This window comes from Meriones unguiculatus, chromosome 8 (assembly GCF_030254825.1).
Source record: "Meriones unguiculatus strain TT.TT164.6M chromosome 8, Bangor_MerUng_6.1, whole genome shotgun sequence".
In the NCBI taxonomy this organism is placed as follows: domain Eukaryota; kingdom Metazoa; phylum Chordata; class Mammalia; order Rodentia; family Muridae; genus Meriones; species Meriones unguiculatus.
In genome coordinates this window covers 80572023-80587431 of record NC_083356.1, presented here as the reverse complement: position 1 = coordinate 80587431, position 15409 = coordinate 80572023, and the positions used below count along the sequence as shown (strand labels likewise).

Below are 15409 nucleotides of genomic sequence, written 5' to 3'. Positions count from 1 at the left end.
TACATGTTCCTGACATGGGCATTACAGTCCATTGATCTGTGGCCCAGCTATATTTAACAGGCAGCCCAGATGATTGTAGTAAGTGTCCAAAGAATGTAAAAGATTTCCTTCTTGTCTGGACTATTGTATTGTACTTGAATTTGTTTATTTTTTTTAATATTTAAGAATATAGAAAGCTGGATCAGCGGTTAAGAGCGCTTGATATTTTTGCAGAGGTCTTGAGTATAGTTTCCAGCAGCCCCATGGCGGTTCACAGACATCTTTAATTCCAGTTCCAGGGGATCTGACTGCCTCTTTTGATGGCCAAGGATAGCAGGCATCACATGATACACTTACATACATGTGGGCAGAATACTCATACATATAAAATAAATCTCTAAAAATTATTGGAAAACATCTTTAAAATAGTTGATGCACTGTAAGAGCCATTGAAATATGGATATAGTTATATTATTCTATCTTTATTTCAAACTATACCCTTTTTTTTTTTTAGTTTTCTTGAGACATGGTTTCTCTGTGTAGCCTTGGCTGTCCTGTACTTGCTTTTATAAATGAGGCTGGCCTTGAACTCATAGACCCGCCTGCCTCTGTTTCCCTGGGTGCTGGGATTACAGGCATGTGGCAGCCAAGCTCCTTAAAAGAGCTTTTAAATAATACAAAGCAGTTAGTTGCCTACGTGAAACCTACTTCTGGGGTTTTCATGCCATCAACTAGTCATGTTTAAGAATGGGTCCTTTTTAGCTGAGGGTTTTTTTTCCATCTCACTGATGTTGAACTCATACTACTCTTGAACTCCAGGACTCAAGTAGTTCCCCTCTTTAAGTCTCCTGCAGGCTAAAGCTGTAGGTAATACTACTGCACACTTTTATTTGGATAGCCTTGAATAACAATTCTCTTTGGACCCTTTTGAGGTAGAATCAACATGTCCCAGTAAATACACATTTCTGTGTGTATTTTTCTCCAGTGCTGTGTTGGGAAGACCAAATTGTAAAATACTGTTTCTGAGACTTGGCCATACAGTTACACAATTCCTCCCTGTTTTTTTCTGCAGCCTTCATCCTGGAGATCTCTATCCATTCACAAGGAAACCCCTGTTCATCATTGTGGACTCCTCCAATAGTGTTGCCTACAAGGTGAGTTCCTGGAAAGCTAGTGCACGCGCCAGGCATGAAGCGGTAACCCCAGGGTCCCCACTTCTAACATGTGCCCTCCCTTTTGTTTTGCTTTGCTTTGATTATTTAATTTTACAGTTTGTATTTAGTGTTTCTTTTCTTTTGAGGTTGTGCATGCTAGTCAGGATCTGATGCTATGAATAGAAACAAGAAGAAACGCATGAATGGACTCTCAGTGGAAAATAATAAATCCTCCTGCAGGAAAAAAAATTTCAAGATTTCCAAGATCTCTGGTGGGAGGTTTATTCTTGTTATATAACACAGACTGTTTTCCTTTATAGAGCTAGAGATAACACGGGTGGCTTATTTTGTAAACACTTTCTTTCTGCACACCTAATGTAATGCACACCTAGTTTAAATGAAACTCCGTCTCATGTTACATAGTGATGTTCTTAAATAATAACAATTGAATGTATGCTTTGTTTTTCCACCGTTGAGCCTGAATGCTGGAGTGACAGTGGTTTAACCTGGAGGTACTTTTGCAATATTTTGCTTTTGAAGCAAATCCTCGATGACTTCAAAAGCACCAACAGCAAAACACTTTGAAATCACTAGAATTCAAGCTGTAGTGATTTATAGTAAAGCAAAACAGGCTTGAATTAGGAAAGAGCATTCCACACTGGGCTGAGTGCTTGTTTCTGCACCTGAAAACTTCTTCCGCTCTGAGTATCAACATGAATGAAAAAGCAAACATTACTCAATTTATTCCAGCCTGGCCATGGAAATGCCTGGTAGCCAAGAATGGTACCCCGCATGTATGTTTTTCATTTTCTTCTCATGTTTGGTTTTCTTTTAAAAATAAAACCTGGCCAGGTGTCATGTGCACACCTTTAGACCCAGTACTCAGGAGGCAGAGGCAGGCAGCTCTCTGTGAGTTCAAGGCCAGCCTCATCTACACAGTGAGTTCCAGAATAGCCAGGGCTATTACACAGAGAAACCCTGTCTTGAACAAGGGTGGGTGTAAGCTGGGATACAAAAGGAATAAATTGTAATAAGTAAAAAATTATATTAAAAAATAAATATGCCATTTAATCATGGCAAAGAGATTTAAAAAATTAAAGGTTGCTAAGAAATCTCAAAAAAAAAAAAAACAACAGATAGATAGTTGGATGGATGGATAGATAGGCAAATAAATAAATCAATTCTGAATTTTAAGAGCATATAACCCACCCTAAATTTTAAAGATTTTTAGCATGTTTCTTGCTACCCATGTTTCAAAGTTCAATGTTAGATTTTTTAATTTTTAGGGAACTTATCTTCGTACATTTTTAAGTTGTATATGTGTGTATCTGTTGGATGTAGAAGGGAGTAGGGAGCTGCTAAAGAAAAGCCAAAACAGGACTGATGAGAGTTCAGAGCAGCTTGGGCTACAGAGTAAGTCCTTGTCTCAAACAGAAAATCTAGACAAGCAGGTCCAGCATATAAATATATAAATTACATATACATAATAATTTGTTAAGAGTATTACAGAAACAGAAATATCAATGGAATAATTAAAGAAAATGGGCACTTTCCATACTGAAAGAATTCACCAAGCCCAGCAGTTCAAAATACACCCAAATCAGGCCCCTGTCTTTTTTCTTTGAATTAGATAAAGCTAGAGAAATAGATATATATGTCCATATAATATGTATATGTATATACAATAGACCTCTATAATTGCATTTTCTCATGTTTGAAGTATCTTCTCATACCCTTGGGAACATAAATTATTATTTTTATTTTATTTGTGTGTGTTATTTTATTGTGTGTGTGTTGTAATCCAGGGCCTCACATCATGCTAAGTGAATGCTTTACCTAGCTACATTTTAGCCAAAGAAATCATCTTATATTCTCTCTGCTTTCCTATATTCCGAGTTATCTCTGTTTCTTTTTACCTCTTTTATATAAGGCTTTATTTAGAGTATCATAATCCTGGCTTGTCCGGTTCTGTTTTAGAATGGAGACAAGAAACTGGGTGAATGGTTAGGACTTGTCATAATGGAGGTGGGCTATTTGGTAGAGTGGTAAACTCTGTGTCTTTAAGGACTTCCTTTACACTTACCATATTTATCAGATAAAACTCACTATTCTGCCTAGACTATGAAGTTCTGACTGTCAGCCCTGACTAATACACACATACCAGTTTGGACTATGAATGCTTTCCCTGATGTGTACACTGTGGCTACCTACATACACGTGTCTTTGTCCTCTCCCTGTCCTGTGTAATTCATCTTTCTCCTTCTAAATTTCTGGGTTTTTTTCTACCCTTGGAAGAAAAGGAGCTTTGAATGTTAGTATAAGCTTTCTGGCAGAAGAAGGAAGTGATTGATACATCAATACATCAGTTTCTCTGTGACAGCTATGACCATATTCTGCCTAACAAAAGGAAAAGTGAGCATGCCAGTTGGCTGTTTCTGTGATAATGTGGCATTAGCTGGAATTTTTTTAAGTTAAAAAATGAACAAACAACAAAAAAAAAAAACACAATAACTGAGATTTTTTTTTTTTTTTTTAGTTCTCTTTTCTCCTTTGGAAGAAAAGATTCTTTGTGAACATCAAAAATTAAGTGCAGGTCCCTGCCGGTAGAAAATGACTTACATGGCTGTCCAAAGCAGTCTTGGCCTGATGTGGTTGATGTGTGCAAATTGCTGTACTGTGCTAGGACTTTTACCACATGGTCAGTTACACCTGGTTCCCTGCCAGCCCCCTCAAATTCCAGAAACCTATTTCTTTTTGCTCCTTTTGAAATTTCTTCTCTTAGCTTCTAGTAATCTGCACTTACTATGTGGTGGGTACATGTTTGGCTGAACACGTCAGGGTCTTTTGGATGATTTGAATTGTCAGATTGGAGTTTTTCGCTCCGTGTAATGACAGTTTTCAGCTGTTACCTCTTTACATACTAGCTCTTGGACCTCTTTTCCATCTCTTCCTAGGACCCTTCCACTTTTGTTAGCTTCTTCAGAATTCTCCATCACCCTGTTTCTGTTGAGGATTGCGTCATTTTTTTTTCTCATCCTTTTTTAGTTCACAGTGTCTCGTTAGCTGTGTCAGCACATTATTAATATATCTTGAGTTTCATGTTGGTGTATTTTTTATTTCTCTGATTCCTTCTGATATATTACATTGCCTATTATAGTTTATTATTTTTAGTCTTTGTTTTTACTTCTTTGAGTTTAATAAGCAGTTATTGGTCTTGTCTATCACATAATTCCTACACTTGAGTCTACTTTTGCTATTTAAGATACCACTTTCAGTTTTTATGTTTGCTTATTTTTGAAATGTAAATATCTTATGAATGCCTTGTGCCTCTGTGTGTGTGTGGTGTGGCGTCTGTGTGTGTGCACACGTGTGTGCAAAGATCAAAAGCCAGCATTGAATCCCACGGAGCCGGGAATTGGGAGCTACTAGGGCAGGTAGTGGGAATGGAAATGGAGTCCTCTTAAAATTCAGCTAGCACACTTACCCACTGAGCCATCTCTCCCACCGCAGAATGCTTGGTTTTGTGTGTATGTGTGTGTGTGGGTGTGCGTGCACATGTGCATGCCACTTCTTTTGGGGTTGGGGGAGAAAGGCAGTCAAGACAGGGTTTCTCTTTGTAGCACTGATTGTCCTGGAACTCACTCGGTAGACCAGGTTGGCCTCGAACTCAGAGATCCGCCTGCCTCTGCCTCCTGAGATTAAAGGCGTGGACCACCACCACCCAGCTTTCACCTTTTATTACTACATTTAACATTGGAAGTACTTCATGGGGTCCTAATATGAAGGAACCTTGAATTACAGGAAGTTTGAGTTTGTTTGTACCAAACATCTAGAAGTGCCACCAGCTTAGGACCCTAGTAGATGCTTGGGCTGTAGGTGTGTAGGGAAACTGACAACCTGCAGGAACTAACTTAGGGGAACAGTATGTCTGTTGAAATGCCACCTTACCGTTTTGTGTGAGAAATCGTCCTAGTGGGAGGACATGTGAGCTTTGATTTTACTCCATTCCTACTGTAAAGATGTAGCCCTGTAGCAGTCTTCTCTAATGTGGGCAAATATGGGTCTCTTGCATTTCTGCCCTTTTCTAGGTGTGGCTTTCAAAACCTAAATTCAACTTGCTGGTTTGCCTTAGGCTAGCCAAGGCCTGGCATTAGCTTATTTTCTTGGTCTCTTCTAGTGTCTTTGCCTCAGATCTCTGACCGTCGTTGGAGTGTCCCTGGGTTACTCTTATTTTCCAGCCATAGCTGACCCCCCTTAGTGCTCATACTTAGTTTCATGACTTAATTACTATTTCCCTACTGGCTTCTTCCAAGTGTGTTACCTCCAGGCCAGACCTCTCTAGAACTGCACCTTCTGCCTTCTCTGTGTATCCAGTTGAAAATTCTTCAAGCAATTGCAAACAAAAACTATCATACCCAGGACAATTCTAGGCCACTTGTACCTCTAGACTCCCTATCTTGGTTGGTGCCTATTTTTGCTTATATAGTTGTCTCAGCTGAAAGTCTTTTTTTCTTGGTGTTATTCTCTTTTCCTCCTGTATCACATGCATTTCATGAAACCTTTTAAGATCTCATTAAATGTAAAAATCTCATGGACCCCACTGTAACCGCCTGTCTATGCCACTGTTCTCACTCCAGCAGCTTCCCAGCTAAGCTTACCTCCTCTTCCTTCTTTACTTCCTACTTTCCTTCTTATCTCCTGCACACACATGTGCCTATGTGTCAGGATGGTCCTTCTCTGCTCAAACTCTCACATGACTTCTTACTTCCCTTGGAGTTCAGGAGACACATGGACACACAGGCATCTTTGACCTTCTTTCTTGCCAGCCTCTTCAGCTACACTGATTTCTTTCCTGGCCCTTAGTATCCCAGGCAGTCTTCTTGCTCTGGCCCTTTACGTTCTATTCTTTCTGTCTTAAATGTGCTTCCAAAGGTACCTTATATTTGTCAGGTGTTTGAACAAATGAAAACACTTAGGTCCTAATTGCCATTTTTCAGGTCACAGGCCTTTTTTACCTTGTGACTTTATTATTCTTCATTACCATGATAGTTAACATTTGTATTATGACACTGCTGCTATGTATTCTAAATGTTTAATGTGCTTGTGCACACTTTATTCTCACACAGCTAATGTGTCACTCTTTTTTCAGGACTGAGTTTGAATGTAGGGTCTCACAGGTACTAGGCAAGCACTCTTCCCCAGCCCTCTTTTTCTGCTTTATTTGGAGATAGTGGTGTCTCACTAAGCTTCATAGGCTGGGTTTGAATTTACTGTATAGCTCATGCGAGCCGTGAACTTGTAATCTTCCTCCCAAGTAACTACAGTAATTACAGTACTATACCTTCAAGCCCACCATTGCCACTTTTACTGTCCCCATTTGACTAATAAGAAAATCCAGGCACATATTTTATTTTTATGTTATGTGTATGAATGTTTTGTCTACATGCCTGTCTTTGCATCACTTGCATATAGTACCCATGGAGGCCAGAGAGGATACCGGATACCCTGGAACTATAGTTCCAGATAGTTATAAGCCAATGTGTGGGTATGGGAATTGAACCCAGGTCTCTACAAGAGGAGCCAGTACAGTTGACCACTGAGCCATTTCTACAGCTGAAGTTGAAGCATTTTTACCTAAGATCACACACTCAAGTGGTAGCAAAGCTGGGTTTAAACAGCCTGATTATAAAACCTGTGCTAGGAGGCTGGAGAGATGGCTCTGCAGTTAAGAGCACTGGCTGCTCTTCCAGAGGACACAGGTTTAATTCCCAGCACCCACATGGCAGCTCACGACTGTAACTCCAGCTCTAGGGATCTAACATCCCCACACAGACATAAATGCAGTTAAGACACCAGTGTACATAAAATGAAAATAAATCATCTTTAAAGTAAATAATAATGGGGTGGATGGGAAGGCAGTCCTCACCTTTTTCTGAGGAATAGGGGAGGGAGGGGGGAAGAAGGGTAGGACCGGAAGGCCAGGAGGGATAGGGCTACAATCAGAATGTGAAATGAATTAATAATTAATTAATTATTACAAAATAAAAAGTAAAACTTTAGACCATTATATTTGGTCAAATTTTAAAAATAAATGAACATAAAACTGTGCTATTAATGTAATTGTTTGAATTCCATGCTCTGTGCCCAGAATCCTTGTTACGGTTGAGGACTGTATGTTACTTACTTTTTTTGTTTACTAGGGTCTGCCTGTATCTGCCACTTGTATCCATGTCATTGTCAGGGAGACAAGTTTTTTCTGTTTTACTTACTATCCTATCTTTAGCAGTGTCTGCTCCATCTCCTCAATGAGTATTTAGTGAAAATAAACCATTTAAAAGGATAGTGAATCTATTGATGTAAGTTAGTACTGGAGTTTTTGTTCTGTTTCGTTGGAGTCAGTCTTACTTTGTAGCTTGTTTGGCCTTGAACTTGAGATGCTCCAGTCTCAAGTTATAGGCATGAATTACCAGGCCTTGCAGTTTGATTCATCAACTTACAGGTTTTTAAAAGTGAGTAAGTGACTGTGTGTGTGTGTGTGTGTGTGTGTGTGTGTACCACATATGTATGGTTGTCCAGAGAAACCAGAAGAGGTAATTCATGGCTATATAGACATTGAAATGCACGTAATTTCAAGGAGGATTCAGTACTTGGCATGTAATTATGTGAAAATTCTTAGTTCAGTAAGATGTTGATAGCAAAATCAGCAAAGGATAAGGAATGTCGAGGTGACTGGAGAAACCCAGTTTTAAACTTCCAAGGTGTTGGTCCAGTAGTCATACAGGATACACACTTCATTCCCCAGCAACAAATTGCAACCATGTAGATTAAGTACTTTCTTTTAAGGGTGCAAATCAGTTGGTAGAGTGTTTGCCTAGCATTTACGAAACTCTGGTTTATATTCTCAGTACTTGGGAAAGAGAGACTGGAGGGTCAGACACAGACCAATCTGGATTATATAAAACCCAGTCACAAAACTTTAAAGACTGATTCCTACTCAAGAACTAAAGTCAAGGCTTTTCTTGGGAACTGATCACTAGGGTATCCTGTGCCAGGCTTCTAAAGGGAACATTGGGGTTCCCCTTAAAGTGTCTCATTTGCCTCATCTAGGTAGAGTAGGTCCAGTATCGAAGCCAGGCAAAGCCAACTCTATCAGCTGGCTCTCAGGCCTGCTGTGATAACTGCACATTTTTTCGTGTATGTGTGTATGTACATAAGATGTGTCAGAGGACAAAGCCTGACTAACAAGCAGAAAGAGCAGGTCTTAAGGGAAATGAGTGACAGTGCTGTCTATGTTAGCACTATCCAGATCAAAAGCAGCACGGACTAGGACCCGGGGTATTTCTGAAATGTGGACTAATGATGTGATTGATTTCTTCAGAGCTGGGAATGGAGGGCAGGACCTCATTATATCATAGGCAAGCATAGAGGGTTGTTTGTTTGTTTGTTTGTAGACATGCTCTTATGGAGCCTAGCTGGACCCAACTCCTGATCCCTCTACTTCCACCTCCCAAGTACTGAGATTGCAGATGTTTCCACCTTGCATGGCTTATGCTGCATTTTGCTGTGCTAGGTTTTTTATTTTTATGTATATGGTTTTATTAATCTTAGCAACTGGGGCTGGAGAGATGGCTCAGTAGGGCTGGAGAGATGGCTCAGTGGTTAAGAGCACTGTCTGCTCTTCCAGAGGACTAGGGTTCAATTCTCAGCACCCACAGGACAGTACATAGCTGACTGTAACCCCAGTTCAATGGATCCCACACCCTCACACCAATGCACTCAAAATAAAATAAATCTTAGTAGTCATAATAGTTAGAAAGGGCTTCCAGGCCACAAAAATAATTTGACGTAATTTTGGTCAACACTTTTATTGCTTGCTTTTTTTTTAATTTAGATTTTTTTTTTTTTTTTCATTGTTTAGATAGTCATCCAAAAGTCCTATGTATTTTCAGGTCCTTTTCTGAACTTTCCATTCTGTTCCATTTGTTTTCTGCTGACTCTTACACCAGTGCCACACCTTTCAATTACTGAATTTTTAAACTTGCTTTAATATGTAGTGAGCCTTCTTTTTCACTTTCCTGACTGGTTTTGCACATGAAGTTTAGCAGCACTATTTTTATTTGGTTTTTGTTTTGTTTTGTTTTTTGCTTTTCAAGACAGGATTTCTCTGTGTAGCTCTGGCTGTCCTGGAACTTACACTGACCTCAAACTCAGAGATCCACCTGCCTTTGCCTCCGAACTGCTAGGATTAAAGGCGTGTACCACCACCACCTGGCACATTTTTCTACTGTGGAGAAGAACACCAATAGCTATTTTTATTGTGATTAGTCCAAGTTGTAATACATTATTGTCGTGACATTTTAGGATGGGTTCATCTGTAAGAACATAGTGTGTCTTTCCATTTGTTTGTCTTTGCTTTTACCTGCTAGAATTTTTAACCTTCTGGCTTACTCAGTTTAGTCCTAATATATAGATACATCTTTTTGTTTTTTCACCAAATAATTTATGTTATTAAAATTGTATCTATTATAATAGATCAGCCTTTAAAGAAATTATATCCTAATTGCAGAGGACTCCACTTGCAGTCTGAATGTCCAGTTTGTTCTTGCTGTAATGAGCACATTGGCATCATCCTGTGGGAGTTGTTGCCATGAGTCTCAGTAAAAGATGTACCTGTTTGAGGATGAAAGTTTGACTTTGAGGATGAAAGTTAGACATTCTTGAAATTTTGCCTTGGTGTATCTGGTGGAAACAGTTTCTAGAGACCCAGATGCCATGTGCCTACTAAGCTACAGTTACATATCTGCTATTATTTTAAAAGTCAACAGTCGACATAGCAAACTTCACTGTTTTGGGGGCAAACCTTTTTAGCATGTTGGTATGCATGGTAATGAGACATGAATGTATATCTGCAGCTGCTGCTGTTCCCACATTTGTTTATAAGTTAAAGAACCCAATCTGTACACTAGTGATGTACATTGGAAAGTTTCTAGGTAACTACAGGTTTTCAAATCTTTAATAAAAGTCTTAAATTCTTATATATTGCAGAATTTCACAAACTTGTTTGGACAGCCACTTGTCTGCTTGCTTTCTCCGACAGTGTATCCAAAAGCTTTGCAAGGTATGTTCTTGGTGCCAGTCACACCAATGTGTCTTCACGAATAAAGACTGTATTTGTTTTGACCAACCATCATGATTTGACATGGATATATGGTACATGTAGCAAGTGTCAATTTGAAATATGCCTGGAGTCCTTGCAGATAAGGCTTCCCTCATGTACTATGATTAGGCCTTGAGGTAATTCATATCTGACGTAGTTTGATCCCGTGCTGTTAGAGACCTCTTGGTTTTTTAGGTTTAAAAATTGGTTCTGATTTTCTTGTCATAGCCATATAGCATGATTTTCCTACATCTTTAATTACTTACCTTAGGCATCTTTGAAGACCTTAAACCTGCTGGCTTAGGAAACTTCTTAGCCTGTGTCCAAGAGTTAGGATACTTTAGCTGGCACAACTTAAAAGGCTTCTTTTTTTTTTTTTTTTTTTTTTTGGCTGCTTGTTTTGTTCTGTTTTGTTTTCTTCGAACTTTCATCTTGTGCTTTTAAAATAAAAAACCTCTCCAGAATTCACCAGAAGGACAAGTTTGTTTGGGCCATTTCTCCGGTGGCTACAAAGTGAAAGCCTTTTGTCCTTAGTATTTTGTCCTCAATAGTTTACACATAAAATCTAATTCTAACTCCCAGTCATTTCCTAGGTCAAATGCTAAGTGAAACTTCACACTGTCTTAGCAGTACTTGAACTGTTTCACTATCTCCCTGACTGTGAATAGTGCCGATGTCTCTCTGTGGGAGATGGCATTTCACTGCTACTTCCCAGCCCGAAGTCCAGTCTGCTGACATAGTTTGACACAGGAAGTGATGGTCAGCACTTGAATGCCTGAGAGAAGCTGGAGACTTACACCGTTGTTTTAAGGTAAGTTCTGCTGTTTAACAGGGAAAATCTTGTAGCAATTCTAAGTTCACGTAGCCAAAGCCAAATCCTAAGGGATAGAACTTACCTTCAAACAACGGTAAAATTCTCCTGCTTTGAGCATTTTGCATCCTGTTTCTTATTGTTTCTGGAGGAATGTAACCTCTTCCCACTACTAGAGAGTGCTGTCATCATCCTGTTCTAATGTAGTTTTATTTAAAACTACATGATCAAGTGTGTTAATATCAAAATTTGATTAGAGAGTTCATTGCACAGAGGAGGAAAGCATAGACTTAAAGGTGCCAGCTGAATTTGAGTCTCAACAAAGCCACTTATTAGCTGTGTGACACTGAAATGTTATTAAGCCATTTTGTACAATTACTTTATCAAATTGAAATAATAATAGTACTTAACCCTATAGCATAGTGCTAGGTGTCTAGAAAGCACTCAGTGCTGTTAATGATTCATGTCTCTAATGGGTTTTTTTGGTTTTTGTTTTTGTTTTTTGCCCAGCATCCTGTCTTTACACTATAAAGCTTAGGTTACAAACACTTTTAAGTAAAATTCAGCCACCAGACAGATTGAATATTCTTTTATGGGAAACATTTAGAATTTATTCAGTAACATTGTTGCCACTGCCTTCTACTAAAGGGCTTGGGCACTCTGGCCACAAAGTAGTAGATGTATTTGATAAGATTCCTACATTTTTGGTGTCTGTATCTCTATCATTAGTTGAGACATACTTAAATCATTCAGTATAGTTTTTAAGATTTATTTATCAGGCATGGTGCTAGGCACTGGGGAACAGCATTGTATCTGATAATATGGTTGTGTTTCAAACAGAACCAATGACTCATAGAAGATAAGATGATCTAACAGGAGGAATCATGGGAGTACAAATGAGGAACTGCTACTAACACTTAGGAGGGAAGCAAAGGGAGAGATGGTGGGTGGAGATGAGGAATTACTGAACAGGAATGTTCCAGCCAAGAAATTGTATGTGCTATAGCTTTAAACTATGAGAGCCCATAAAACACTTAGAGAAGTTAAAGTAGTGTCTCTGGCTGAAGGGAATGTGTGATTGAATGATAAAAATCTTTTCAAGACTGGTGATATGATTGAAGTTAGAGATTTGAATGGAAGATGTTAAACAGAGAAGGATGAAAGAGCACCCATAGAGAATGAAATAGAGGGCCACTTAGAGACATAGCTAAATGGTGGTGTTAGGAGCTCAGTAGTGAATGAATGCTGAGTCCACTAACGCTGCAGGATTTTCTGGGAGACAGAGAGCAAGAAGACAGGAGTCTGCGGCTCGGGTGTTGGTAGAAATCCTGAGTCTTGATGAGAACTGTAGGAGAAGCATATGTTGAACTCAGGGTCTTTCTGAGAGGGGAATGGAATATAGCCAAGTGCGGTTAGGTAGAACTGTAGTGTGAGTTACATAGCTAGTGGGTGTTAACAGTGTGCCTTTTTGTACTCTTTGAAGTACAAATCTGAAATCTGTAATGAATTCATAAATAGTGTTAGTTTGGAGCAGAGCCATAACTAGGGAATTCAGTCTTAGTATTTGAAAATTAAGCATCTGTGAACATGAATGGCAACTAATGTCCTAGGAGTTGGTGAGATCAGCAATGTATAGGCCAAAGAAAATATTGACATTGAAGAGCCAGGCAGAGAGCCTAATATGGTGGCACATACCTATCATCCCTCACTTAGGAGGTAAAAAGGCAGGAGGATCAGGAGCTCAGTGTTGTCCTTAGCTACTTCATGAGTTCAAGGCTGGCCTTTTCTTTGCCTGGGTCGCAAAGAAAGAACAACCCATCATGTAAATTTGCAGATCAAGTACTCATCAGATATTTACCTCATAGGTGCTTCATGAGTCAACACTTGTCATATTCAGATGAAGTTGGTTAGTTGATGTGAAGATGAGAAACGTGTTTATTTATCATTCATATTTGAAGGAGGCTCAGTGTTTTTATTTTATTCAGAAGGCAATTTGACTAGGATGTGTTTTCATAGTTTCATGAAGAATTTACATTGTTGGATTGTGATTTACTGATACAGCTTTAATTTTACACATTATTAGTGTGTTAAAATATTCCTCATGTGTTTGCTAACCCTTTGTAAAACTCTTGTCTGTATGTAACATGTTTGTTATTACAGATCAGTCTCAGCGAGGTAGCCTCTTCACTCTCTTTTTGAACAATCCTCTAATGGCCTTCCTATTTGTGTCTGGATTGTCAAGCATGCGTAGAGGCCTGTGGGAAAAGTGTCAAGAATATCTTCGAAAAATCAACCGTGACATTGCCCAGCTACTGACCCACTCACGTTCAATAGGTACCCTGCTAATCTACCTGCACACTCACCCAAGCTTACTGTAGTGGCTTAAATGGTTTCTTACTGTAAATTATATAGGTTTTTTTAAGGTACAGGCAGGAAAGTCGTGAAGCTTTCCTTATCTTAGTTCCCTGTTGAAGTGTCATTTTCATGTCCCCTCCTTTCACTGTCTCTTTCTCCTCTGCAGATCAGGCCTTCCTCCAGTTTTTTGGAGATGAGTTTCTTCGATTGCTTCTCACAAGGTTTGTCTTCTGCTCAGCCACCATGAGGATGCACAAGGCCTTTCGGGTAGGCAGAGAATTAAAGAAAGACCAAGTTCGCTATCTTAATTGTTACTGAGAGTTGTTCGTCATGTTTTACTCACATTAAATAAAGTTTAAATAGATCCAGGATAATATTTAGAAGTAAGTATGTACAGCATTAAGATGAGTAGTATGGCCATGGTGATGCAGGCAGGCAGGAACATGGAGTTCAGGGTCAGCCTGGAATTCACAGTAAAAGTTTATCTTTAAATGCTGAAACAATTAGAAAAAGATTAACCGTATTGACACATGTTCCTGTTATGAACATTTTCATGAGCTGCTGTAATCCCAGTACCTGAGAGGAAGCAGTCAAAGTTCAAGGTCACCCTTGGCTACCTATTGAGTTTGAGGCCAGTCTGGGATATATGAGACATTAACTTTTAAAAAAAATGACAAACACAGAGCTGTGGTGGCGCTCACCTTTAATTCCAGCACTCGGGAGGCAGAGGTGGGAGGAGTTTGAGGCAAGCAGAGTGAGTCCAGGACAACCAAGGCTACACAGAGAAACCCTGTCTCTAAATAAATAGAGAACAGACAAAACCTTTCTTTTCTTGGGAATCCTGCTATGGGTCCTGCCAGATCTCTCCTCAAATGCAGGTGATACCCTGAGTGCTGTGATCATTTGTCTTTTATTAAAACTTTGTGTATTTTCACTTCTATCTAGTATATGACTGGATTTATATTGCTTTATTTCAAGTCACTAGTGTCTTGAGGTCTGGAGCTCAGGGATAGAAAACCCAACTAGCATGCACAAGGTCTTAAGTCCAATGAGCAGCACCACTGGAAAAATAAAACACACACATATCCACGAACATGCATATGTACATGTATATATGGCATATTGCCACAACTGAACCATGGTGATTGTAGTTTTTACCCCATGGCATTGACTGTGTCTCAGTTACGTACCCATTCTGCCAGCAATGGACATTTGGATTGCTTAGGTGTTTATTATATAAATTATGCAATAATAGTTGGTGCATGCCTTTAATCTCAGCACTCAGGAGGATCTCTATGAGTTTGACTCCAGCCAAGTCTACATACTGAGTTCCAGGCCTGCAAGGCTTTATGGTGAGACCTTATTAGAAAAATAATAATAATAATAATAACAAACAAATGACAAAAAGACCAATAAAACAAAACAAAAAATGCACACAAAACACGTGTCTTGGGCATGAGGCCTGTTCTGGAATGTGATTGATAAACCCAGTGATACTCTACTTAGAAGGCTCATTTTCCTTTCCCCAGCAGGTATCAGTTGTAAATAGCTTCTTGGTTGGGGTTGGGATTTTGTCTGGTTTGTACCTGTGCTGGTCCTTCTGTATATCACCCCTGTGTGTCTAAAGACACTGTTTCCTTGGAGTCATCCATCACCACTGGCTCTTACAATCTCTTCACCTCTTCTTTTGCATAGATCATTGAGCCCTGGGGTTGGGGGTAGGCCTTGATGAAGACATGTTTAAATTGAATGTTCCACAGCCCCACTCTCTGCACATTGTCCAGTTATGGGTCTCTATATTATACCATCTACTACAAGAAGTTTTTCTGATAAGGGTTAAGTGATGTCCTGACCAAGTTGGTACTCATAGTTTTTGTTTTTTTGATGTTATACATTGCATTTTTTACTTCAGTATAGAACATAAGGGTTTTTTTTTTTTTTTAATGTTTTTTA

The 15409-nt window shown here is 39.2% G+C and overlaps 1 protein-coding gene across 3 annotated transcripts in view; it reads left to right on the top strand.

The window, feature by feature from the left end:
• Positions 1–15409, top strand: part of Scai (suppressor of cancer cell invasion) — a 111554-nt gene that overhangs the window by 84315 nt on the left and 11830 nt on the right. For 2 of the 3 annotated variants that reach the window (XM_060390093.1, XM_021633365.2), the window contains exons 14-17: positions 1052–1133; positions 10179–10251; positions 13262–13435; positions 13623–13723. In XM_060390093.1, the coding sequence (XP_060246076.1) occupies positions 1052–1133; positions 10179–10251; positions 13262–13435; positions 13623–13723 (430 nt within the window). Of the gene's footprint in view, positions 1–1051; positions 1134–10178; positions 10252–10958; positions 11102–13261; positions 13436–13622; positions 13724–15409 lie in introns of those variants that run through there. The other variant, XR_009593837.1, reaches the window with a different exon arrangement.